The 27,826-nt window shown below is 38.4% G+C and overlaps 2 protein-coding genes across 5 annotated transcripts; one reads left to right on the top strand and one right to left on the bottom strand.

The window, feature by feature from the left end:
- The first annotated feature begins 1,046 nt into the window (after positions 1–1,046).
- On the top strand, positions 1,047–3,303 carry LOC142518677 (transcription initiation factor TFIID subunit 9-like). 4 transcript variants are annotated; one of them, XM_075621477.1, is made up of 4 exons: positions 1,088–1,113; positions 2,011–2,070; positions 2,193–2,474; positions 2,779–3,303. In XM_075621477.1, the coding sequence occupies exons 3-4, from the start codon at positions 2,214–2,216 to the stop codon at positions 3,070–3,072; spliced, it is 555 nt and encodes a 184-aa protein (XP_075477592.1). In that variant the 5' UTR covers positions 1,088–1,113; positions 2,011–2,070; positions 2,193–2,213; the 3' UTR covers positions 3,073–3,303. The 4 variants fall into 4 exon arrangements, with proteins under 4 accessions (XP_075477589.1, XP_075477592.1, XP_075477590.1 ...); XM_075621474.1 differs by lacking the exon at positions 2,011–2,070 and having other exon boundaries at positions 1,047–1,113; XM_075621475.1 differs by lacking the exon at positions 1,088–1,113 and having other exon boundaries at positions 1,175–2,045.
- A 19,869-nt stretch (positions 3,304–23,172) lies between these two features.
- LOC142519671 (uncharacterized) lies at positions 23,173–24,405 on the bottom strand. Its single transcript, XM_075622703.1, has 2 exons — positions 24,298–24,405; positions 23,173–24,195 (listed from the first exon to the last, which is right to left on the bottom strand). Exons 1-2 carry the CDS (start codon positions 24,403–24,405, stop codon positions 23,173–23,175), a joined length of 1,131 nt encoding a protein of 376 aa, XP_075478818.1.
- Positions 24,406–27,826: the final 3,421 nt, after the last annotated feature.

Here is a 27,826-nt window from a genome sequence, read left to right as displayed (position 1 = left end):
AATCTTGTGTTCCTTCTTATCAGTTTTATTTTATCTGTCATTCAGTTTATTTCCACACTTTTATTAAGTTAACTGATTGACATTGACAACAAGATTCGTGAACTCAATTTATCACTAAGCTGATTCAACCATCGAAGAAGTTGTGAAAATTGTCAAGTGTTTATTCAACCCTCTTCTAAACAATTAATGGGCTATATACCCATTAAAAACTAATGGGTCAGAACTAAAAGAATTAATGAACCAGTACATATCAATTGGCCCATTAAAAAAACTAATGGTCCAGTACGTATACCCGATATATAAATGAGCCCATGAAATGGGCCAGTACTTATACCCATTAAAACAAAGGCTCCAGTACGTATACCCAATATAGTCATTGGTCCATTAAAAAACTAATGGGTCGTTAGCTACACCAAACATTTTAATTCAGTTGGTTATTAAAAAAACTAATGGTCCAGTACGTATACCCGATATATAAATGGGCCCATTAAAACAACGAATGGGACAATACTTGTACACATAAAACAAGTACGTATACCCAATATAGTCATTGGCCCATTAAAAACTAATGGGCAATTTTAAATGGGCCAGTACGTTTGCAAATATATCAATTGGGCCATCGAAAAACTAATGGGCCGTTATGCTACACCAAATATTTTAATTCAATTGGTCCATTAAAAAACTTAATGGGCCACCACGTATACCAAATATATCAGTTTTCTATTAAAAAACTAATGGACCATTATGTATATTAAAAACTAATGGGACAGTATGTATCCCCAAAAGACAAATGGACCAGTACGTATCCCAATATATCAATTGGCCCAGTAAAACCTAATCGGCCGGTATGTATACCCACTATATCAATAGGCCCATTAAAATAAATGGTCCATTATTTATACCCATAAGTATAAATGGGCTAGTATTCATTCCCAATATAATAATTGGCCCATTAATACGTATGAATTGGCCCATTTAAAAATTTAACGGTCCATTATTATACCCAATATATCAATTGGCCCATTAAGGCAAGTAAAATAGGTTCAACGGTTTCGAGAATCCACAATTGGAAGAGACTTCGGCACCCGCTTCCTACTGCTTCTTGGCCTTCTGGTAAGCTGAAATCCTACTGCCTCAACTCACCATAGCTCAATTTCATTGATTTTGTCATGTTGCTACTTCGTCTGTATATGAATTATTTGATCAATTTATTTTCAAACTTATGATTTTGACAACGAATTTGTCCTTTTCTTTGATCAATGTCTTTTGCTTGTTTAATATTTCTAGAAGACGAGTACCGTTAGAATCCGGGAAGCTTTTACATTCTGTTTTTGTGTGTGTGTGTGTTTTGTAGCGATTTGAATTTTATTAGCGCCAGTGGAATGTTGAACAATATAAGCATTAGGTCATTGGCCTTCTCGCCTTACTTGGTTGAATCTACTTGATGTTTACGTATGCCATAATCTGAGACATTGGCCATGAGTTTTGAAGCTACATCATTTGCGTTTTGTGTTTGTTGTAAGCAGGGCGAACCCATGGATTTTGTCGGTCCGACTTACTGTATTTTGACGGCGAAAATCGAATTCTTTTTAATAAATTACTTATGACATTATTGTTTTCTTTAATTTGTGTGTTGACCAACTTCACCGATTTTTATTTTGATTTTGATTTTGTTCATTCACCATCGAAAGATGAGTTTCTTCTTTTTTATTTTAATGTTAGGTTATGGGCGGCTTCGTTTTGTGAGAGTAGCTCTATTTTGTTGTGCTTTTGTAATTGCTTGATTTATACTGTGGGTGAATGTTTCTGTTGGAAAATTATTTAGGGTTCCTATTTTTCTTTCATTTCCCTAGTGTTCCGGGTTCGATTGAATTAGCTTAGAGGATGGACGAGCAGGCCCAGTCTCCCTCTTATTTGACGTTTTTTTTAAAAAACTTTTCGTGCAATTTTCTTGAGGATTTTGAGTTGTTCACTTGGAAATAACTTGCATATGTTATTAAGACTTTCAAGGACTTGTAAGAACCTGAAGAAAATTGGGGCTATAAGTTTGTCGGTGGAAGTGAAAATTAGGTATTTTTCTTGATCTTTTCCATGAGTGCTTGGTATTGGACTTTTGCTTTTTATTGTGTCGACCCTATATTTTTGCGTATTTTGTGAAAGATTATGCTTGTTAATGTTTGGATCTGCGTCAGTGGGAAGCTTGAGTGTGTGAAATGGTAGAAGGCAGAGAAGAAGACATACCAAGGGATGCAAAGATAGTAAAGACTTTATTAAAGTCTATGAATGTTGATGATTATGAGCCCCGGGTTGTCCATCAGTTTTTGGAACTGTGGTATCGGTATGTTGTCGATGTGCTGGCTGATGCACAGGTATACTCAGAGCATGCTGGAAAGTCTACAGTTGATTCTGATGATGTGAAGCTTGCAATTCAGTCAAAAGTCAATTTTAGTTTCTTGCAACCTCCACCGAGACAGGTAATCTGAATTATACCATGCTTGTGTTTTTATCTTCCTATTGATTGGAAGTGTGGGTAAAGTCGCATAGCCATACATGTTTTTGTTTTGCCTTCCAGACTTCCAGTACCATTTGGTTTATGCTTTTGGTTCAATTATGGACTTTATGGACTTTCAATCCTTGTAACTTCTTTGTTCATATGTAATTCAGTTAGTTAACTTCCTCGTACTTGATCTGGAATGCTGCGTTGGCTAAATATTTTTTTGAGTATATAAATGTACCAATATTAAAACACGATCATTTTGACTCCAAACTATTTGGCAGATGCTACTAGAGTTGGCCAGGAGCAGAAACAAGATTCCATTGCCAAAGTCAATCACGCAGTATGGCATCCCTCTCCCTCCAGAACAGGATACTTTGATCAGCCCAAATTATCAACTTGCATTACCAAAGATGCATGGTGGCCAACCCGTTGAAGAAACAGAAGACGATGAAGAAGGTGTGGATCCTAATCCCAATGCCTTTCCTGCTTCCAGTCTTTCTCAAGACTGCAGTGCTTTGCCCCAAGGAACGACCCAACGAGTATCGTTTCCTCTTGGAACTAAACATCCAAGATAACTTTTTTGTATCTGCCACTGCATTGAGATCTAAGCAGGAGTCTTGTTACATGAACCAAATTTCCTAGGTACCTGAAGTAGATTCAAGGGCCAACCCTCAGGGTGTGTTGCAGTATATATATTATGTATTGTCGATGTAATTGCCGTGATCTTTATCCTTTCCCCTTGATACAGTTTCCATTTTCGCTCTTTCTAGTTGAAAATTTAATATTGTGATGTATGTTGCCTGGTACGTGAGCTTCTTAATTTGATTTTTCCGGAATAATAAACAAGACAGCAAGTGGCAAACAAGAGACAAATAAAACCAGATGCTTAAAGACATTTGCCTTAATATGAGAACATGGGGGCTATTCTTCACAAATGCGTGTTTCGTTTATCAATCAATATACAGATGAAACTAGCTAATTTTTCTGGTCATTGAATGTTGTGCTACCAACCCAAACTAAAAGAATTAGCCTAAGCCCTAAGGTTCAGCTTCTCACGTTAGCAAGGTGCTTGCAGCTGGCACTGCACTTGATTTCACTAAACCTCCATCATACATCCGCTGGATTTCTTCCCGATACACCGTCAGTGACTTGTCAGGTATTGTAGGGGTTAACTCTACCACATCCCCCATTTTCAGCTTGGACATGGTATCACTAACAGGCACGCGGTTTAGCCGCGGCCTCAGCTCTTTAATCATCGGGAATCCGTATGATGTCCATCTAGAATTGCCTCAACCAGCTCGTTCCAATAGATCTCCCACTGATGAGTTTGCTGGGAATTCTTGGACAGACATATGCAGATTCAACACACCAACGCGAACATTTATATCAGAATTACAAGCTCAGTAAATAGCAAAGAGGGGCATAAATATCGAGTTACAAACACGTTAGTAGGGATTTTTATTTCGGAAATCTTGAGTAGCATGCAAACAAAACATTATTCAGGTAACTAAAGTAGTCATAACAAACCTTGTCATTTTCAATCAATATGACAAAGACCGGTCCTTCAGAGCCGTATTGAGGTCTGCAAGAAAATGAGCAATTCTCGGAATGGGCGACGAACGTGCGAGGTGGCTTCATGGAGTCAATAAAGCCAGCAGATGTCAATTTTTTTCTCATGGCCTAACACTGCCAAGTAACACCCCATCGCGCCCATTCAACCATCTGAACGCTGTGAGACGAGTGTTTTGAATCACCTTCTTTGTACCTCCAGTGAGCAGCGAATCCACATTCAGCTTGCAAATGCATCTCTTTGGTTCGAATCTGAACTTCTAGGGGAACCATATCGTCACTCACCACTAATGTGTGAAGATATTGATACCTGCAAAATTACAGAGCTTCAGTCAAGCTTCAATTATAATTGTTGCAGAAACTAAATATTATAATCGTTGTATTTTGAATCTAGAATACCCGTTCAACTTTGGAGAAACAATATAGTCCTTGAATCTACCAGGAACTTCTTGCCATAGCTGGTGAAAAACTCCCAAGGTTCTATAGCAGTCTTCTTCAGTTTCAACAATCAATCTCAACCCATGAATATCATGGATCTCATTTATATTGAGATTCTTCCTACAAAAGATAAAATATATTAGGCAGTTAATTGATAGCATATTGTGTTTTCGTTCATATTGATGAGTCAGAGGACCATATGAAATCTAGACAACACAATTGAACTGCTAAAGTGAACGTCATCATAGAATCATCCACAAATTTTACACAACCTCTAATATCACAAAACAAATCTGTTGAACAAAAATTCAAATTTCAAATAAAGGGACTGGTTAAAGTGAAGGGAGAGGAGTCAAATACTTTTAACATTTTGGAATGTATCACTACAAAAAAAAAAATTACAGACGGTTTTTTCAAAACCGTCGCACAAATTTGTGACGGTTTTTTTTAAAACCATCGCTGTATAAAAATCAGCGACGATTTAACAAACCGTCGCTGAAATTAGTGATAATTATTGCATATGATATGTATTACATGTTTGTTATTAAAATATTTTATAATTTAAATGTTCAATTAATTTTCAACATTAAATTTTTTAAATCTGCATACTTATGTTGTTCAATGAAAACTTAGGAGTTCATATATTAATTTTATTAATTAATGAACAAATGATACCGATTCAGTAAAATACATCTTAATTATTCTTTTGTAGGATAAAATGGATAACGATAGAAATTGGATGTATCGTCGGTTGGAGAATGGATTTCTAACAAATGAATATTGTGTCGGTGTAGAGTCGTTTGTAACATTTGTACTTAATCATTCTGAGTGTTTATTAAAATGAAATATACGTTGTCCTTGCAATCGAAAAAATGTCAGAACAAAATATATTTAGATGACGATACCGTTAAGGTACATCTCAGTTGTTATGGATTTGTACCGAATTACTACAATTGGTTTTTCCATGGAAAGGAATACATTCATCCGTTCTACCCTAATATTATTATGGATGCTCCTTCGTCATCTTCGTCTCGTGTTGCACCTTGAATCGGTCAAACTACATTTCCGGATTTTTTGATACTATTGAAGAAAATGTTAACTTTGAAGAGAATCCTGAGAATGAGAATATTGTCGAAGAAAATCCTACAATAAATATTGTTCTCGAAGTTCATGAAAGTCCAAACAGTTATATTAAATCATTGTATAAAAGCATTAAATCAGCCGAGAAAGAAATTTGGGATGGAAATCTACACGGTCATTTTGTGTTATCTGTGCTCGCTCGGTTATCGAAGATGAAACATGAACACAACATGTCCGAGCGCAATTACAATGACATCTGTCAACTCATGTCAGAGTTATGCCCGTATGATAACTACGTCCGTGAGAGTTTTTACGGGACCAAGAAACTTATCAAAGATCTAGGGCTTCCGGTTGAGAAGATTGATGCATGCAAGAATAATTGTATGATATACTGGGGTGTTGACGATGTTTTGACAGAGTGTAAGATATGTGAACATCCTCGGTACAAACGTAGTAGACATCGATATCAAAATCCTGAGAAGAAGGGAATTCCATACAAGTCAATGTATTATTTTCCGATCACTCAACGTTTGCAAATGTTGTATGCTTCGAAAACTACAACGTCACATATGCGTTGGCATAATGATCCCATTTTGACAGTGACACTATGGCACACTCTTCTGATTGTGCAGTGTGGCGTCATTTTGACGCTTTACATCCATCTTTTTCATCAGAAATCAGAAATGTCTGATTAAGACTATCAACAGATGGATTTCAACCGTTTGGAAAAAGTGGACAACAGTATTTGTTATGGCCTATCATTGTTACTCTATACAATTTACCACCTTGGCTGTGTATGAAAGACGAATACATGTTCTTGTCTGTGATTGCACCTGGACCGGGTAACCCCAAAGACAAACTGGATGTATTCCTTCAGCTGTTAATTGTTGAGCTTCAATTCTTGTGGTGTAATGATGTTCCCACGTACGACATTCACACACAACAAAATTTTAATATGCGGGTAGCTTTGATGTGGAGGATAAGCGATTTCCCCGCATACGCAATGTTGTCTGGTTGGAGCATTGTCGGAAAACAAGCATGTCCTCATTGCATGTCAGATTCACATGCGTTTACACAAAATCCGTCGCTAATTAGCGATGGTTTAGCCCAAAAATCGTCGCAAATTTAGCGACGGTTACACATAAAAATCGTCGCTAATTAGCGACGGATTATCTATTCAAAACCGTCGCTAATTAGCGACGTTTTTTGAAAAACCTTCACAATATGAAGGCGACGGTGACTTTACGGACGGTTTAAAGGTCCGTCGCTAATTTGATTAGCGACGGTTTGTATCGTCGCTATGACACCCTGACCCGTTTTAAAAAAAATAAACTCTATAATGCGCAAGCTTTTTTAAAAAAATACTTGCAATAGACTTGGAGGAAAGTAAGTGCTTTAAAAATTTTGGCAGAGTTTCCCTGTAAACAAGAATTCACCAACCGTCTCTGTAGAGCCCAAAATCAGTACACGTAAAACCCATGCACTTATTTAATTGTTAAATCATTATTTAATTTTAAAATGATTTTTAGCGATGTATGATTTATGAAATTGCCTTTTTTTAAATTACTTATGCTTATGTGATGCACGTTAAAATATTTCACGAGTTTCATGTTTCAGGCGATTATTCAGTGCAGGATCGAGTGAAAGAGACTGGTGATTATTTTGGCATTTTTTTAAAGTGGTATTTTATTTTTAAGTTAAGGTTGATGCATATTAATTAATTTAATAAGTTTCAGCATTTTAAAGCCTAAATTATGTCAGAAGAGCTTTGATACCTTGCAGCATGGTCGGGTGATAGCTTATGCTTCCAGGCAGTTGAAGGTGCATGAGAAGAATTATCCGACTCATGATCTTGAGTTAGCTACCGTTGTCTTTGCGTTGAAGATATGGAGACATTATTTGTATGGCGAGAAATGCCAAATATTCACTGATAACAAGAGTCTCAAGTATTTCTTCACGTAGAAAGAATTAAATATGAGACAGAGACGGTGGTTAGAGTAGGTGAAAGACTACGATTGTGAGATTAGCTACCATCCGGGGAAAGCTAACGTTGTGGCAGATGCCTTGAGCCGTAAAGTTGCAGTCGTAGCACAACTGTCAGTACAGAGACTTCTTCAGTCAGAGATTCAAAGATTTGGGTTAGAGGTTTATCCTAAGGGCAGAGCTCCTAAGCTGTCTAATCTGACAGTTCAGTCTTCGTTGTTTGACCGAATCCGTGCAGGTCAGTCTTCAGATGAGCAGTTGCAGAAATGGAGATTGAAGGCTGAGGCCAAGGGCAGTGTACTCTACTCAGTGTCTGATGGTATTGTAAGATACAGAGGTAGAATGTGGGTGCCTAGGGTTGATTCAATCAGAGAGGATATTCTGACAGAGGCACATGCATCTCCATATTCTATCCATCCAGGAGGTACCAAGATGTACAAGGATTTGCATGTTCTGTATTGATGGCCAGGTATGAAGAGAGACATCCGCCGATTTGTATCTGAATGTCTCACTTGTCAGCAGGTGAAGGCAGAGCATCAGAGGCCAGCAGGAACGCTCAAGCCACTCCCTATCCCCGAGTGGAAATGGGAGTATATCACCATGGAATTTGTCGTTGGGTTGCTGAGGTCAGTCAGGGGATCCAATTCAATTTGGGTTATAGTGGATCGACTCACTAAGTCGGAACATTTCTTTCCAATAAAGACGACTTTCTCCATGACGCAGTATGCGGAGCTTTATACCAGGGAGATAGTCCGATTGCACGGAATCCTAGTTTCTATTGTGTCCGACAGGGACCCGAGGTTTACATCGTCCTTTTGGAAGAGTTTGCATGCAACCATGAGGACGAAGTTGCTATTCAGTACAGTTTTTCACCCACAGACAGATGGCCAGTCTGAGCAAATGATTCAGATTTTGGAGGATTTATTGTGAGCCTGTTTGATCGATTTCCATGGGACCTGGGAATCTAAGCTACCTCTAGTGGAGTTTACCTACAACAACAGTTTCCAAGCATCTATTGTTATGGCTCCCTACGAGGCATTGTATGGGAGGAAGTGCAGATCGCCGATTCATTGGGATGAAGTCGGTGAGAGAGCAGAACTTGGTCCAGAAATAGTTCAGCAGACTGTAGATGTGGTGGTCAAGATCTGAGACAGGATGAAGACCGCGCAGAGTCGTCAAAAGAGTTATGCTGACAAGAGGAGTAGAGATCTAGAGTTTGCCGTAGATGATCACGTTTTCGTGAAGATAGCACCCATGAAGGGTGTTATGAGATTTGGGAAGAGAGACAAGCTTAGTCCGAGGTTTATTGGACCATTCGAAATTCTTGACAGAGTTGGGACACTAGCTTATCGTGTTGTCCTCCCGTCGAATCTGGCTGGGGTACACAATGTGTTTCACGTCTCGATGTTGAGGAAGTACCTAGCTAATCCTTCGCATGTTTTGAGTTATGAGCCGTTGCAGCTTGCTCCAGACCTATCATATGAGGAAAGACATGTACAAATCCTAGACAGACAGGAGCGGAGACTTCAGAACAAGGTGACCAAGTTGGTCAAAGTCCGGTGGCTGAATCAATCAGTGGAGATTTAATTTCGAGGACGAAATTTATATAAGTGGGGGAGGAACTGTAGAGCCCAAAATCAGTACACGTAAAACCCATGCACTTATTTAATTGTTAAATCATTATTTAATTTTAAAATGATTTTTAGCGATACATGATTTATGAAATTGCCTTATTTTAAATTACTTATGCTTATGTGATGCACGTTAAAATATTTCACGAGTTTCATGTTTCAGGCGATTATTCAGTGCGGGATCGAGGGAAAGAGACCAGTGACGATTTTGACATTTTTTAAAGTGGTATTTTATTTTTAAGTTAAGGTTGGTGCGTATTAATTAATTTAATAAGTTTTATCATTTTAAAGCCTAAATTATGTATTTAGTGAGTTTAGAATTTCGAAACTTTTAAAGTTGGCTTTGTACATTTTATTTTTGTTAAAAATGAAAATTTTATAAAATTAGTGTGTATTTATTTTAATTGAGGAGTTTGTTTAAAATTAGTCTGAGTTAACCTTTTATTAACATTTTAATTAGTTAATTTAGCAATAATTTCTCCTAATTAAAACACACACACGTTACACACACTCACACATACTTACATATTTTTACACACACCAAAACACACCACACACACCTATATATTTTATTTTCAGAATTTGAGAGCAAAACCTAGGGTTCTTGGTCTAGAACAGTAGCCGCCCCTTCCTCTATCTTTTCCAGCAAGTTTTCGTTGATTTTGTTGCAAGGAAATCGAGCCACAATCAGCCCAGATCAAGCCTCGCTTCCTTCCCGCTTCGGTATCGTCGTTTCGGTAACGTTAAAGATTCAAAGGCATGTATATTCTATTTCTCCTACGTCAATCTAGTCATATTATGTGTTGAGATGTTTTTATGCGAGAAAATACACGTGTGATGTGTAGAAGTTTGAGCAATTATGTTTGGATCACTTTTGAAACCATTTTTGGGATCTCAAATCACGTTTTTGCTGCTCTTTTAAATACTGCGATTTTTCGGTCGCTTTTCTGGAAAAAATTTCAACATATGAAACGTATAACTTTTTGATACTTTTGATTTGATATAAAACTCGAAATATTTGGATAAAATTGAATGAGTTATGGTGTTTTTCGTGAGACTGCTTTCCAGTTTTGGTCATACTTTACCGCTTTCCAATCATACAAAACTCATTCAATATTTGGAAATCATTTTACAGTACCTACACGGACCAGGAGCCGGACCTGGGCACGAGGTCCGTGTACTCATGTTTTGGGTAAAATTTATAATGATTGCTTTGGGATTTTATTTCATGGTTTAGTACGATGATTAAACGAGGTCAAGTCTCGAGCGAACTAGAATGTCATAAGCTATCTATTTACTTCAATGGTGAGCTCGAGTACCTACGTCTAAGTTATGCAAGTTAAGTAATTAAACTCATGTTAGTATGTTGCACCAGTGGCCCAAGCGAGATCCAACGAATCCCTCAACGCCAAGTAAGTATGATGACGTGCAAAAGAAAACATTTTAAGTTTTTTGAGGTATGCTAAATGTCTTGTGACCAATTTATGTATGGGATTGGAAAGCGGTAAAGTATGACCAGGGACCAATCCACCCCGTTAAATTATGAACGGGTTTAGATTAGGATTGGAAAGCGGTAAAGTATGACCAGGGACCAATCCACCCGTTAAATTATGAACGGGGATCTCATGTATGTGGCAGTGGATCTTCCCGGTCAGCCTAGTACTGTGGTTTAGTCTGATCAGGCGTATTTATGTATGGGTCACTTGCTTTGAAACATGACTCTATGCAAAATGATGAAGTTTACGTATGTACGAGTATGCAAGTATGTTTAAGAAAGCTTTACGTTGATGACACGTCTATGTTATGTATGTATGTATGTTCAAGCTTTTAAGTATGCAAGTTCAAGTTTCAAGTATGTATGCTCTATTTTAAAGATGCATGTGGTTTTATAACGTATTACTCGTTACTTCCAGTTTATACATGTTGAGTCTTTAGACTCACTAGACTTGATCGATGCAGGTGAGGATGAATTTGAGGAGACAAGGGGTGGGGAGCAGTGAGCTGGCTTGGACTGAGAGGGAGTCTAAACCCGAGGACCGCCATATTTTAAGAATTTATGAAATGTTCAAATACTCTGATTTTATGTTACTGTCATGATGTTTAGTCAAATGCTTTAGCAAAATTTTAAATTTCGAACGTTTGGTTGCAATTATTTTTGAGAACGGATTAGGGATGAACGCAATTTGAAAATTTATTTCATATTTAAGAAAATTTTTATTTTTTCGCAAATTTCAAGTAGTTCAAAAATACGGTACGTTACAGTCTCAAGCAATAAAACCAATACAACATAAAAATTTCCAAAATATCAAATGTGCTACAACAAAAGATATTAACTGATGCAAACATGGTTGGTCAAGCACCAAAGAAGGCATGGGAGTCGTTGGAGTTACCCGAAGGACCTATAACGAGGGGCCGTAGCAAGAAGTTTAAAGAAGCACTTCAAGGATTCATGGTGAACTACCAAGGAAGTTCAACAAATGTGGTGTCTAAATTAGAGGAGCTTGAGGAACATGGACACAATGTTGGAAGTGTTTGGAATGTAATTCAAGTGCTAAAAGACCATGAGGACAGCAGCACGCGCGCCCCCAGCGCCAGAAGCGGCGCAGCCGCGTGCACGCATGCGCACATGAACCGGCGCAGCCGCGCGCCCCGCGCACGCCATCGCGCGTGTTTCGGCGCTGCCGCGCGCACCGAGCTGGAAAAGTGCAAAACATGGCGCGCCCCCGCGCGTAAACTTGCGCCACCGCACGCCTGAGGATGTCTAAGTGCAGAATCTCGCACGCCACCGCGCGAGATCATGCGCGAACGCGCGCAGTTCCGTGTAAAACTTTGTTGCCAACTCTTTTGATGACTTTTTACACTACTTTTTCTTATTTTATTGAATATATATGCATTGTATCAAGCTATGAACGAGATATTCAGACTTTTAAACACATTATTGGAGATTTATCCCAATATTCAATGCTATTTTAGCTTTGTTCTTCACAAAATCAAACTTATCAAAGATTGCATCTTTGTGGCGTTTGTCGATTATTTTGCACGGATTGTCAAAACAAGTTCTTTGAAGGTTCGTATGAAATTCGATTGTTATTATCGTTGATATTTGTTGCTAAGTGTTAATCGTTTAGAGGAGAATATCACAAATCGTTGCTTGTTTCAAAAGATCGGGACAACACAATCGATCCTTGTTCGTTATTGAATTGAGGGCGCGATTCCAATTAATCGTGTTTGCTTCTCATTCGTACGAGGATTCGTATCATTTGGTATCAGAGCTTTTGGTTCTCTTTGATTCAAGTAAGTTATCATTGCTATTTTCAGATCTGTTTAAAATTTCGTTCTGTTCTCAGATCTGTATTATCCTTTCGTTTTTATTTTCAGATCTGTTTAAAATTTCATTATGTTCTCAGATCTGTGTTATCTTTTCGTTTTTATTCAAGATGTTTCTAAAATTTCGATTCTATTTTCGGATCCGTGTTATCCTTTGTATTGTTGTAAGATCTGCGTTATTCTAGTGTTCTTTGTTTTGTGCAGTCCAAGTGAGACAGTTGCAAGTGTCCACGAGTTGAATCTTGTTAGTTTGATATACAAATATAAAGATTGATCACACTTTCGAGAAAACTATCACATTCGAGTGAAAACATTTGAGTGCGAGCGTTATTTCTTTGGAGTGATCGTGAGAATTTGGGTGAGGAACATCTTTTATTTCTACTAACATTTTCTTGCAGGTACAAAATCTGAAAGTAAAATGGAGAGGGAGGTAGGAGATAGTTCGAACCAGGGGTTGTCTAAGGTTCAAATGGAGGCGTTATTTGGGCATTTCAGTAGGATGATGAGGGCCGAGTTGGATCCTTTACATGAGAGGTTGGATAGGCTTGAGGTTAGTACTAGCGAAAATAAATCTAAGCCTAAAGGTTTGGGTAGAGGCGAAGAAGAAGAGTATGAATATGATTTGGAGGAGAAGAGAAGAGTCAAAACGAGAACTGGGGTAGGAACGGAAGAGGTAGATGGTTTGGTAGAGGAAGAAGAGAAGCCGTACGGGGTAGGTACGATGATGGGAACAGGGAAGATGGTAACATAGGTAGCATTAAGATGAAAATTCCGTCGTTCCATGGTAAGTCAGACCCATAGGCTTATTTAGAATGGGAAATGCGAGTTGAATTTGTTTTTGACTGTCACCACTATTCTGAACTCAAAAAGGTTAGGTTGGCAGTGGTTGAGTTTGTTGATTACGCACTTATTTGGTGGGATCAATTATTGACCACTAAGAAAAGATGCAATGAGAGGCCTATAGAAACTTGGGCTGAGATGAAGAGCGTAATGAGGAAGAGGTTTGTACCGAATCACTATTATAGAGAAATGTTTAAGAGGTTACAAACTTTGAGACAGGGTGTGAAGAGTGTTTTGGACTACTATAAAGAGTTGGAAGTTGTCATGATTAGAGCAAACATAGAGAAGTATCGTGAGGCTACTATGGCTCGTTTCTTGTGTGGTTTGAATAGGGAGATTCAAGACCAAGTGGAGCTTAGACACTATTTGGATATAGATGAGATGGTGCAGATGGCGATAAAAGTGGAGCAACAACTCAAGAGGAGAGGAGTTGGTCGCACTAATCAAGTGGGGAATACATCAACACCTTGGCGTTCCAACGTTGTTAAACGAGAAAAAGGCAAGGTTGTGACCAAGTCCAAAGTTGACATTAAACAGGAGGCGCCTAAGCAGGTAGTGCAAGGTAAACCTGAAACTCCTATTAATCGTTCTAGAGATATCAAATGTTTTAGGTGTCAAGGAGTTGGACATATTGCCAGCCAATGTCCCAATAAAAGGGTGATGGTATTGAATACTTATGGGGAGTATGAATCTCATACTGAGGGAGATGATGGAGAGGATGAAGATGAGATTCCTGCATTAGAGGATCCTGATGAGGGATATGAAGCAGTTGTGGGTGAGGCATTAGTGACTAGGCGTATCATGAGTGCCCAAGTCAAAGAAGAGGAGATGAATCAGCGGGAAAACTTGTTCCATACTAGATGTTTTGTCAGTGGCAAGGTTTGCAACATTATTATAGATGGAGGAAGTTGCACCAATGTGGCAAGTAGTGAAATGGTAGAAAAGTTGGGTATACCTACGTTAAAGCATTCTCAACCATATAGGCTTCAATGGTTGAATGATTGTGCGGAAGTGAAGGTGACAAAACAAGTGTTGGTTTTTTTTTCGATTGGGAAGTATGTTGATGAGGTGTTGTGTGATGTGGTGCCAATGCATGCTTGTCATATTTTGTTAGGGAGACCATGGCAATATGATAGACAAGTGACACATGATGGGTTTAGGAATAGATATTCTTTTGTACTCAAGAAAGAACCCATTGTTTTACTTACTTTGTCCCCAAAGCAAGTGTTGGAGGACCAATTGAAAAAAAAGAAGAGAGAAGAGGCCGAAAAAAAGAGTGAGAACAAAAGTGAGATGGCCCTTGAAAGAAAAGATGAGATGGCTGAAAGAAAGAGAGATAAAAAAGGTGAGATAGCCATACACAACAAAAAAGAGAGAAAAGAAATTGAGAGGAAAGAGGCCAAAAAGAAAACATATATGGCCCGAAAAGGTGAGTTGAAACATTTAATGCACACACATGAACCACTTGTGTTGATTCTTTACAAGGAGATTCTCCTTAACAGAAGTGACATAGCCGGGTCCCTTCCGAGCATTGTTGTTTCACTTTTGCATGAATTTGATGATATATTTCCGGAGGAGCTACCTCAAGGACTACCACCATTGAGGGGGATTGAGCACCAAATTGATTTGGTGCCCGGGAGTGCATTGCCAAATCGTCTAGCTTATAGAAGCAATCCGGAGGAGACTAAGGAACTTCAGCTGCAGGTAAGTGAGTTGTTAGATAGGGTTTTGTGCTTGAGTCCACGTCACCTTGTGCTGTACCTGTTTTACTAGTTCCTAAGAAAGATGGATCATGGCGTATGTGTGTAAATTGTAAGCAATTAGTAACATAACCATTAAGTATAGGCATCCCATACCTAGACTAGATGATATGTTAGATGAATTGCATGGTGCTTGTATATTTAGCAAAGTTTATTTGAAGAGTGATTATAACCAAAATAGGATGAGGGAAGGTGATGAGTGGAAAACTGCATTTAAAACCAAATATGGGTTATATGAGTTGATGGTCATGCCTTTTGGTTTAACTAACGCTCCTAGCACCTTTATGAGGTTAATGAATCATGTTTTGCATGCATACATAGGAAAGTTTGTTGTGGTTTATTTTGATGATATCCTAGTGTATAGCAAAAACTTGGATGAGCATGTTAACCACTTGAGACTTGTGCTAATCACACTAAGGGCTGAAAATTTATATGCTAACTTAAAGAAATGTGATTTTTGTACAAGCAAGCTTGTCTTTCTTGGTTTTGTGGTAAGTTCACAGGGAATACAAGTGGATGAAGATAAGGTAAGTGCTATTCGAGATTGGCCAACTCCTGCTATTATTGGTCAAGTCCGAAGTTTTCATGGTCTTGCAAGCTTTTATAGGAGGTTTGTAAAGGATTTCAGCACACTGGCAGCACCGATGACAGCGGTGATTAAAAAAAATGTTCCATTCCATTGGGGCGAGGAGCAAGAGAAGTCTTTTAATATTATTAAAAAAAATTAATTAATGCTCCTTTACTTGTTTTGTCGGATTTTTCTAATACTTTTGAAATTGAATGTGATGCTTCAGGTATAGGTATTGGTGGGGTTTTGATGCAAGGAGGACGACCAGTGGCGTATTTTAGTGAGAAACTCAATGGAGCAGCGCTGAACTATCCAACGTATGACAAAGAGTTGTACGCGCTTGTGAGGACTTTGGAGATGTGGCAACACTACTTGAGGCCTAAGGAGTTTGTGATCCATACGGATCATGAGTCTCTAAAGTACCTTAGGGGACAACAGAAACTGAACAAGCGGCATGCCAAGTGGGTGGCGTTCATAGGAACATTCCCCTACATAATCAAGTACAAACAAGGTAAGAAAAATGTAGTGGCCGACGCACTATCACGGAGGTACGTACTAATCTCTACCTTGGAGTCGAAAATTTTGGGGTTTGAGCATGTGAAAGAGTTGTATTTGTTGGATGAGGATCTTAAGGAGAAATTTGAAAAATGCATGCATAGTCCACATGATAAATTTTATTTGCATAATGGGTTTCTATTTAGAGAAGATAGATTGTGCATTCCTAAGTCATCAATTCGTGAATTATTTGTGAGGGAGGCACATGGAGGTGGTTTGATGGGGCACTTTGGTGTGGCTAAAACTTTGAGTTCTTTGCATGAACATTTTTATTGGCCACATATGAAACGTGATGTTGAACGTGTTTGTGAAAAGTGCATAACTTGTAGACAAGCTAAGTCGAAAACACAACCACATGGATTGTATACACCACTTCCTGTTCCTAGTGAACCTTGGGTTGATATTTCTATAGATTTTGTTTTGGGGTTGCCTAGTACTAAGAAGGGGAGAGATTCAATATTTGTTGTTGTTGATAGATTCTCTAAGATGGCACATTTCATTGCTTGTCATAAAACCGATGATGCATCAAACATTGCGGATTTGTTCTTTAAGGAAGTCGTTAGGTTGCATGGTATGCCTAGAACTATTGTATCTGACCGTGATGTTAAATTTTTCAGTTACTTTTGGAAAACTTTGTGGGCTAAACTTGGCACAAAACTATTGTTTTCTACTACATGTCATCCTCAAACGGATGGACAAACTGAAGTTGTTAATAGGACTCTAGGAACACTTTTGCGTGTTATACTTAAAAAGAACTTGAAAAATTGGGAAGATTGCTTTTCATTTGTTGAGTTTGCTTATAATCGTAGCTTGCATTCTACTATGAATTATTCATCATTTGAGATTGTTTATGGTTTTAACCCTTTAACTCCTTTGGATTTGATGTCTTTTCCTGTGAGTGAAAGGTTGAACATGGATGGTAAGAAGAAGGCTGAATTTGTTAGGAGTTTGCATGAGAAGGTCAAGGCTAACATCGAGAAGAAAAACTTACAGTACACGAAGCTAGCCAACAAAGGGAGGAAGAAGATGGTTTTTGAAAAAGGAGATTGGGTGTGGTTGCACTTAAGGAAGGAAAGATTTCCAGAGAAGCGACGTTCGAAGCTCCTACCTAGGGGTGATGGACCATTTCAAGTGCTTGAAAAGATTAACGACAATGCCTACAAACTAGATTTACCAGGTGAGTACAATGTCAGTTCCACTTTTAATGTTAGTGATCTTTCGTTGTTTGATGTAGGAGATGATCAAGATTTGAGGACAAATCCTTCTCAAGAAGGGGAGGATGATGCAAACATGGTTGGTCAAGCATCAAAGAAGGCATGGGAGTCGTTGGAGTTACCCGAAGGACCTATAACGAGGGGCCGTAGCAAGAAGTTTAAAGAAGCACTTCAAGGATTCATGGTGAACTACCAAGGAAGTTCAACAAATGGGGTGTCTAAATTAGAGGAGCTTGAGGAACATGGACACAATGTTGGAAGTGTTTGGAATGTAATTCAAGTGCTAAAAGACCATGAGGACAGCAGCACGCGCGCCCCCGCGCCAGAAGCGGCTCAGCCACGCGCGCGCATGAATCGGCGCAGCCGCGCACGGGGCGCGTGTTTCGGCGCTGCCGCGCGCACCTGGCTGGAAAAGTGCAGAACATGGCGCGCCCCCGTGCGTAAACTTGCGCCACCGCGCGCCCGAGGATGTCTAAGTGCAGAATCTCGCGCGCCACCACGTGAGATCACGCGCGACCGCGCGTAGTTTCGTGTAAAACTTTGTTGCCAACTCTTTTGGTGACTTTTAGACTACTTTTTCTTATTTTATTGAATATATATGCATTGTATCAACCTAAGAACGAGATATTCAGACTTTTAAACACATTATTGGAGATTTCTCTCAATATTCAAGGCTATTTTAGCTTTGTTCTTCACAAGATCAAACTTATCAAAGATTGCATCTTTGTGGCGTTTGTCGATTGTTTTCGCACGGATTGTCAAAACAAGTTCTTTGAAGGTTCGTATGAAATTCGATTGTTATTATCGTTGATATTTGTTGCTAAGTGTTAATCGCTTAGAGGTCAATATCACAAATCGTTGTTTGTTTCAAAAGATCGGGACAACGCAATCGATCCTTGTTCGTTATTGAATTGAGGACGCGATTCTTATTAATCGTGTTTTCTTCTCATTCGTACGAGGATTCGTATCATTAACAACTAAAACCATTTCAAAACAAAATACTTTCTTAATCATCCATAGACAAAATAATCATTAACCCTTTCTCCAAGCTTGACACATTTTCTTCTTCCGTCTCGACACCGTGCCGTATCAATCTCTGTTACCTGCATCTGCATCTCATGAACATAACTGAAATGAGTTATAAAAACTCAGAAAGTAGACCTTTAAATAACAAGTACATATACCATAGTGTAAAGAAGGAATCCGTATCTTTTCTTAACCGTAATATGCCATCAGTCAATAAAATGCGTATATAACAATTATAAGATGGCATTCCATAAAACATTATTTTATTTTCCTTTGCATGACATTGATAAGTCATCCGTCGATGGTATACATGTACGTCTCAGTCAAAATCAGTCACAATACGTGTCATTATGTTGATCAACTTCAGTCAAGTGGGTTTAGAATTACCATAGATAACACCACAATACCATATAACCATCGAGCCATAAAAACATTCATTGAATCATTTTATCTAACACGTGACGTGCGTGCTAAAGAGTTAGCTCCTTTACTTTGCTCTTTGCTTCAATTTAATTTCTTTTCAATATATCAATACATACAATATACATAATCAATGATTTAAAGGAGCTAAAATCAATGGAATATTCATTTATCATATACATAGTTCACGAGATACATTCAAAGGAAGAATCTACTTACAACCACTTGAAGATTTGATAATCTTAACACCTTGACAATAATCCTACAACACAATAATAATAATAATATCATCAATCATTATATTAACAACCTTACCTCAACATTCAAACCAAAAAACCCAATATTTTCCCTTCAATCACTATCCCATGGAATAACCAAACAACCCAATCCTACAACACAATCTTACCTTGCTCCTAAATTCTTGAGGAGAAGAACTTCTAATCTCCAATCAAATATTAATATCTTGGAAGAAGTTGAATTGAAAGAGAAATGAGGAACCCTAACTTACCGATGTAGAGAAAAGAAAGAGAAGGGAGAAAATGAGGAAAAACTGATAAAAAATCTATTAAAAGCCTTCCCAAACCTCAAAACACGCTTTTGAACTTGTTCTGGGCACGGTTGCGCGAGATCCGATGCACCCGCAGCTCCCCATTCTGCCCAACACCAAAAATTTCAGCATCCGGCGCGCCATGGCGCGAGATCTGGCACAAGTGCACGCCACATTCTGCCAAAAACTCATTATAACTTCAGAATTTGTTAAAGTGGTCAACATGAAAGTTGTAGCACTATGTCTTGGCTTGCATCTCCAATTAACCTCGTGTCATTTGGATATTTGAGTAAAGAGTTATGCTCAATCTCCCAACATATGTCAGTGCAGGAAAGACGATACACACGACACACTTCGGGGCGCTATTGGCTCATCTTCCCTAATGATTTGAACAAAACTCAAAACATGAAAGTTATAACCCTATACCTTATCTTTCTAATGGAAGTGGCCTCACAACAATTGGATCAATATACAAAATATTATGCTAAAAAACACAACTGGTGCCATATTTTTCATACCGTTTATGCACTTCCATTACCTATTTAGCTCAAATTCAAACTTATATTCTACCCATCCATTATCTATTCCATTTTATAACATTCATTACCATTCATACCATAACGTAAAGCCATAAACTATCACTATAAAATACCGTAATTAATAATAAAAGAAATGAACGATCGGCTATTACAATTCTCCTCCTCTTATAAAAATTTCGTCCCCGAAATTTACCTCACGACGTAAACAAGTCAGGATAACGTTGCTTCATCTCTTCCTCGGGTTCCCATGTTGCTTCTTCGATGACATGATTACTCCATAACACCTTCACGATCCCAATTTCTTTGTTTCTAAGCACTTTAACCTTTCGATCCAGTATTTGTATCGGCCGTTCATGATAACTCAAATTTGTCATTAAGTCTAGTGGTTCGTGACGAAATACATGAATTGTACTCGACACATATTTACGAAGCATTGAGACATGAAATACTTTATGCACCCTATCCAAATCCGGAGGTAAAGCCACTCAATAAGCTCTCTTGCCAATTCTATTGAGAATCTCGAAAGGTCCAATAAAACGGGGATTCAACTTCTCCTTCTTTCCAAATCTCATAACTCCCTTGAGAGGAGCTATCTTAACAAACACGTGATCACCTACCTCGAATGCCAAAGGCCTTCTTCGAACATCTGCATAGCTTTTCTGTCGAGACTGAGCAGTTTTCCTTCTTTCTCGAATCAATGAGCAGTTTTCATTCTTTCTCGAATCAATGCTACGACATCAACCATTTGTTGAACCAAATCTGGTCCTAACATCTTTGTTTCACCTACTTCATCCCTAAACAAAGGTGATCGACACTTTCTCCCATACAAAGCTTCATAGGGTGCCATGCCAATCGAGGAGTGATAGATGTTATTATATGTGAATTCCACAAGAGGCAGCTTCAAATCCCAACTTCTAGGAAAATCAATAATGCAAGCCCTTAACATGTCCTCAAGAATCTGAATAACTCGTTCTGATTGTCCGTCAGTCTGAGGATGATAAGCTGTGTTGAAGGAAAACTTTGTACCCAAAGCTCTATGCAAACTCTTCTAGAATTCAGATGTAAATCTTGGATCACGATCAGAAACAATTGACACTGGTATCCCATGAAGTCTAACAATCTCTTGAACATAAGCCTCAGCATATTGATTCATCGAATAAGTTGTCTTGACAGGAAGAAAATGTGGTGACTTGTTTAAACGATCAACAATGACCCAAATTGAATTATAACCTTTCTGTGTCCTTGGAAGTCCGACAACAAAGTCCATTGTGATTCCTATTTACACTGAGGTATCGGCAATGACTGCAATAATCCTGCAGCTCGTTGGTGCTCACTCTTAACCTGCTGACATGTTAGGCTTTCAGAAATATACAACGCAATATCCTTCTTCATGCCTTGCCACCAGAAAAGTCGACGAAGATCTTGATACATCTTGGTATTACCTGGATGTATCAAATATGATGCTGTATGCGCCTCCATCAAAACATCTCGTCAAATATTATCGCCGGTAGGAACACAAATTCGACCTCTGAAGGTCATCAACCCATCACTGTTTAAACCAAACTCAGAATTTCCTTTCAGCTCAGCCTTAGATTTCATTTCCAGCAATTGCTTATCATTTTGTTATCCATCTTTAATCCTGTCATTCAAAGTAGGTCGAATCACCAGAGCTGAAAGTCGATCTATCGTACCTTTCTCGACCAAAGCGATCTCATTCCTTTGCAAGTCCAACAATAAAGGTTTTTGAATCATAGATCTCAACACAACTCCTGACTTCCGACTCAATGCATATGCCACTACATTTGCCTTCCCAGGATGGTAACTAATAGTGCAATCAAAATCCTTATCAAGTTCCAACCATCTCCTCTGATGCTATGTTCAATTTCTTCTGAGTAAACAATTATTTAAGGCTTTTATGATCTGAGAAAATCTCACACTTCACTCCATACAAATAATGTCGCAAGATCTTAAAAGCGAAAACCACAGCTGCCAACTCAAGATCGTGAGTCGTATAATTCTTTTCATAATCCTTCAGCTGTCGTGAAGCATAAGCAATTTCCTTACCACGCTGCATCAATACAGCACCAAGCCCTTTCTTAGAAGTATCAGTATACACTACAAAGTCTTCAACTCCTTCAAGAAGTGACAACACTGGAGCCGATGTATATTTATCATTCAACTCCAGAAAACTTTGTTGACACTCATTTGTCCATTCAAATTTAACTGTCTTTCTTGTCAATATGGTTAATGGCAGGGCTATCTTTGAGAAATCAGCTATAAAACGACGATAGTAACCTGCCAAACCAAGAAAACTTCGTACCTCAGAAACTAGTCGTAGGAATAAGCCATTTCTTCACTGCTTCTATCTTTGTTGGATCCACGGTAATTCCATCTTTAGAAACAATATGGCCTAGGAAAGTCACTTGGTTCAACCAGAACTCGCACTTCTTTAACTTGGCATATAACTGGTTATCCCTCAATTGCTGCAACATAGCTCTCAAATGTTCTCGAGTCTTCGATAAACCAGAATATCATCAATAAATACAATGAAGAAACTATCCAAATAAGGCTTGAAGACTCGATTCATAAGATCCATAAAAACTGACGGCGCATTCATTAACCCGAAAGACATTACTAGAAATTCATAATGACCATACCTCGTTCGAAAATTAGTCTTAGGTATGTCATCTTCTTTCACCTTCAATTGGTGATATCCCGATCGCAGATCAATCATTGAAAATACCGTTGCCCCTTGTAATTTATCAAAAAGATCATCAATTCGTGGCAAAGGGCACCTGTTCTTAATTGTAACTTTGTTAATCTCTCGGTATTCAATACACAAACGTAGTGACCCATTTTTTTTTAACAAACAACACTTGTGCCCACATGGTGAAGAACTCGGTCTAATAAAGCCCTTATCTAACAGCTCTTGTAATTGGCTCTTTAATTCTTTCATTTCAGTCGGTGCCATTCGATAAGGGGCTTCGGAAATAGGAGCAGTACCATGTACAACATCAATGACAAACTCGACTTCTCTATCGGGTGGCAACCCCGTCACATCATTGGCATAGACATCCGAATATTCTCGAACAATTTCAATATCTTTCACATCCACATTATATTCCTTACTCACATCCATTACTGATGCCAGAAATCCCTGATAGCCCTTACCAACATCTTATTCACCTTCAAGCAAGAAATAAAAGAAGTGTCCAGCAAAGTACCTGAACGCTTGAAGACCCCTGCTGTCACCTTGTTTTGTCGAAAATCGCACCGTCTTTTCAACACAATCTATTACTGCACGATACGATGATAGCCAATCCATACCCAAAATCACATCAAACTCTATCATAGGAATCGCAATCAAATCAGCAAAGAATGTTTCCTCGTTCACTTGGACAGGACAAGCCTTAATCACACTCGTTGGACAAATCACATCACCTGAAGGAAGCACAATATTATACTGGATAAGTTCAAATATATGTGCAATACCCAGCGATCTCATGAAAATTTCAGACATAAAGGAATGCGTAGCTCCAGTGTCAATTAAAGTAAGAGCTACTTTGCTTGAAATTAGAATATTACCTGATATAGTAGACGTATCTGGATTAACATCCTCCTTGGTCAAAGAGAAAATGCGTCCTTGGACTCGTCCTCGGCCTGAAGATTGGGTGCAATTGATGGTAACATGACCTGCACCTCCACATCTATAACATTTGTTGGTTCCTACAAAGCATTCACCCTTGTGTGGCTTGCTGAATTTGGGACATAAAGGCCTATTCGTCTCAAACTGAACCACAAGAGCTTTACCCCGATGTTCTTCTTTTCTTTTTCCTTTGCATCCCCCTTTCCAACTTTGATTCGAAGCTTGGCTCTTTTGATTACAGCTCTGTCTTCTCAATTGCCTTTTCTTCTCAATCTCTTTCTCGTCATGTTCTACTAAAAGAGCTTTCTCCACAATCTCTTTGTACGTTGCGTCCTTAGACATTCTGAGATCCCTCCTGATCTCGGCTCTCAAGCCTCTCATGAAGTGTTCCCCTCGATCTTTGTAATTCGAATTAATAAAAGGAATGAATAGACATCCTTCATCGAACTTCAATATATAATCATTCACATTCAAGTTGCCCTGCTTTAGTTCCAAGAACTCCTTCACTTTCTGTGTCTTGACATCCGTGGAGAAATATTTGTCATAAAATAGCTCCTTGAACTCATTCCGTTGGAGGGTTTAAACGTTGACAATTACCTTCGTGGCCTCCTACCAAATGCGTGCAGTATTGGTCAGAAGAAACACTCCACAACTAACTCGATCATTATCTTCAAAGTGCAGGTAATCAAAGATTGCTTCAATAGCTTTAACCCATTCCACAGCTACAAGAGGATCCGCACCTCCCACGAACTCAGGTGGATTCATTCTTTTAAATCTGTCATACGCTCCCTCTGAACTGGGCTCCTATCTCAGAAGACCTCTACCTCTCCCTTGTACTGGGTTCTGCAATCTCAATAACTGTTGTATCTGTTCTCCATGAATTTTGGCTTGCTCCTTGAGCAACTTACTAAACTCATCAACTCCTCGTGATGAGGAACTATCTTCTCCCTCTACAGGTTTCCTCTTAGATGACATTTCCTATATTGCATCTCAGTTTGAAATTGTTAGAAACTAAATTCTGGAGTTTGACAAACTGATCAACCAACTGAAAATACAAACCAACTGAACTCAGCAACTGGACTTAATAACTGAAATCGACTGTCTGATCAGTTGGAAACTGATCAGTTAATACATCCAGCCGAATGCCTTAAAGTTAAGTATCTCTCAGCTGAAGATATCTCGGGAAAGAACTTTCAACCGACAAAGAGACATAACAGATTACAACTGAATATGAAACGCCGCACCACAACCAAGACTACCTAGAACAACGCATTCCGGCTAAAGCAATTAAGACGCCGCAAACAAAGTCCAAAGAATAATGAAGTGGAAATCAACGGATACATAGATTCAAATTTATCTCAAGTTACCGTTGGAAAAGAAGCATATAAATATGACAGAAGAGCAGCTGAAAACAAAAACGAAGTGAATACTATTCAAAAAGCTTGCTGTCACTCTGTCAAAATCTCAGCTCATCTCTATCTTTCAGTCAGTTACCTTCCGCAACTGATTCAATTTAACTGATTGATATTGATCAACAAGATTCCGAGAATCAGTTTGTCACCAAACTGAACTCAAAATTTGAAAAGATCAATTTTAATTGTGAGTGTTTATTCAACCCCCCCTTCTAAACACTTTTGATACGTTAACCGATCCTAACAAGTGGTATCAGAGAGGGTGAATCTTGTTCTTGAATACTTTTGATATATAAACTTGCTAGCATGACTTCATTCAACAAAATTCCTATGTTCTCCAGAGAAGAATTCGATGATTGGAAAATTAGAATGCAATCTCATTTAGCAGCACAAGATGATGACATGTGGTATGTCATAACTGATGGACCCATGAAGATTCTAAAAGCAAATACAGCAATTGCCATCATAGAAGGGGCACCACAAAGAATAGAAAAGCCCAGAGATGAATGGACAACTGAAGACAAAAGAAAAGCAAATCTTGACAATGTGGCTAAAGACATTCTGTACAAAACGCTGGACAAAGTAACTTTCAGCAAAATAAAGATGTGTAAAACAGCCAAAGAAATTTGGGAAAAGCTGATCCAGCTGTGTGAAGGAAATGATCAAACCAAAGAAAATAAACTTTCTGTTGCTGTGCAAAAGTTTGATAACATCAAAATGAAAGCAGGAGAATCGATGCACGAGTATGATGAAAGAGTAAGTAGTATCATCAATGAGCTAAATGCACTTGGAAAAGTGTATACCAACAAAGAAATTGCACTAAAGGTAATGAGAGGTCTTCCCAAAGAATGGGATGTCAAGATCATGGCAATGAGGGAGTCCAAAGATCTGAACCAAATCGAACTCCATGATCTATTTGCTGATTTAAAAGCCTATGAATTTGAGCTGCAGACCAGAGAAGGAGAACCATCTACTTCTGCAGCCACAACTGCTCTAGCCGCTGTCAGAACTGAACAAATCAGTTCAGTTGAAAAATATGCTGATCAGTTGAGTAACGATGCTATATCATTTTTTATCAAAAAATTTGGAAGGTTCATGAGAAAGAATCAAGGGAACTTCCAGAAACCATATCAAAGAAACAACGCCAATGATGAATCAAATGTATGCTACAACTGTGGCAAATCAGGCCACTTTATTGCTGATTGTCCTAAACCTAAGAAGGATGTTCAAGGCTCAACTGATAGAAGAAAGAATTCATATGAACACAAAAGAAGACCCAAAGAAGATAAAAAGTTCTTCAGAAAGAAACATTAAGTACTCTTAGCTGAAGAAAACAAATCAAAATGGGCAGAAACTGACAGTGAAGAGTCGGAACCAGAAAGCTCATGCAGTTCTAGTGATGATGAGGAAGTAAAGTGCTTGATGGCTAATGATGCAGCAGAAGAGTCATCTAGCCAACAGGTATTTGATTTTAGTTCAACTGATTTTACACGAGAAGAACTCATTTTCACATTACACGACATGGTAGATGAGTATCAGAAACTTGCATCATCATTTGAAAAACTCAAAGCAAAGCAAACTGATCCCACAGACAATAAAACCAAAACTGATGAATCAGTTGAAGGGTTGAGTCTAAAAAGGGAAATTGCTGAGCTAAAAGCAGAAAAAAATAAAAATCAGTCATTAATACAGAAGTTGATGCTTGAGAACACAAAACAGACTGAGCTTGTTCAGTCGTGGAACAAATCATCTATCGCATTGACTGATATATAGAACTCCCAAAAATCAGTAACTGATAAAACTGGTTTGGGGTTCTGTAACCAAGATGAAATGTCAACCAATGATACTCAACCAAAACTGAATATGGGCAAAGGAAAATACATTCACTTTGTCAAATCAGTTATGGTACCAGAACAATCAGAGCGAAGTAAACTGGTTGAAAAGCCAACTGAAAGTATGAACAAGGGCAAAAGATATGGTATTGGTTATAGCCCAAAAGTGGTAACTGATTCATGTAGTCAGTCACCAAAAAGCTTTTACAAAAACTATTCGAATGGCTATTCCAATTACTATAACTGCAAGCCAGTTCAGAAGAGATATAGACTGAACAATCAGTTGAATAAAGCTAAAACTCATATTGTATCATCCATACACTACACAAGCACACAAAAGCCGAGAAAAACCATTTGGAATACAGCTACTGGAAAGTCTGTTAGACTAATTCAGGTGTGGGTTCCTAAGTGACTAATCAGTTCAGGACCCAAATAGATATGAGTACCAAATTATATTATGTGTGTGACTGCAGGTAACAGGTACAAACAAGAACTCAATATGGTATTTGGACAGTGGATGCTCGCGACATATGACAGGAGATGCAAGTGTGCTATCTCAACTGATCAAATACAGTGGTCCAAATATCAGTTTCGGGGACAATTCCAAAGGTAGAACTGTGAGTAAGGGTAAGCTTATCCATGGTAATTTTACTTTTAAAGATGTTCTACTAGTAGAAAACCTGAAGTATAACTTGATCAGCATCAGTCAATTATGCGACAGTGGATTTTCAGTACATTTTGACAAAAACTCATGCTCGGTTAAAACTTCAACTGATGAAATCATACTAACTGGCAAACGTTGTGGAAACACATATAAAGTCAGTTGGAATGATCAAACTAATGCACCAGTTTGTTTTATTGCTTCCAAATCATCTAAAAACTGGTTGTGGTACAAGAGACTAAGTCATCTAAATTTTAAATCCATTGCCTATCTGAGTAAAC

The sequence above is a fragment of the Primulina tabacum genome, chromosome 11 (genome assembly GCF_025594145.1).
Source record: "Primulina tabacum isolate GXHZ01 chromosome 11, ASM2559414v2, whole genome shotgun sequence".
NCBI lineage: Eukaryota > Viridiplantae > Streptophyta > Magnoliopsida > Lamiales > Gesneriaceae > Primulina > Primulina tabacum.
The sequence above is the reverse complement of the archived record's forward strand: the minus strand, read 5'-3'. Positions and strand labels throughout refer to the sequence as shown.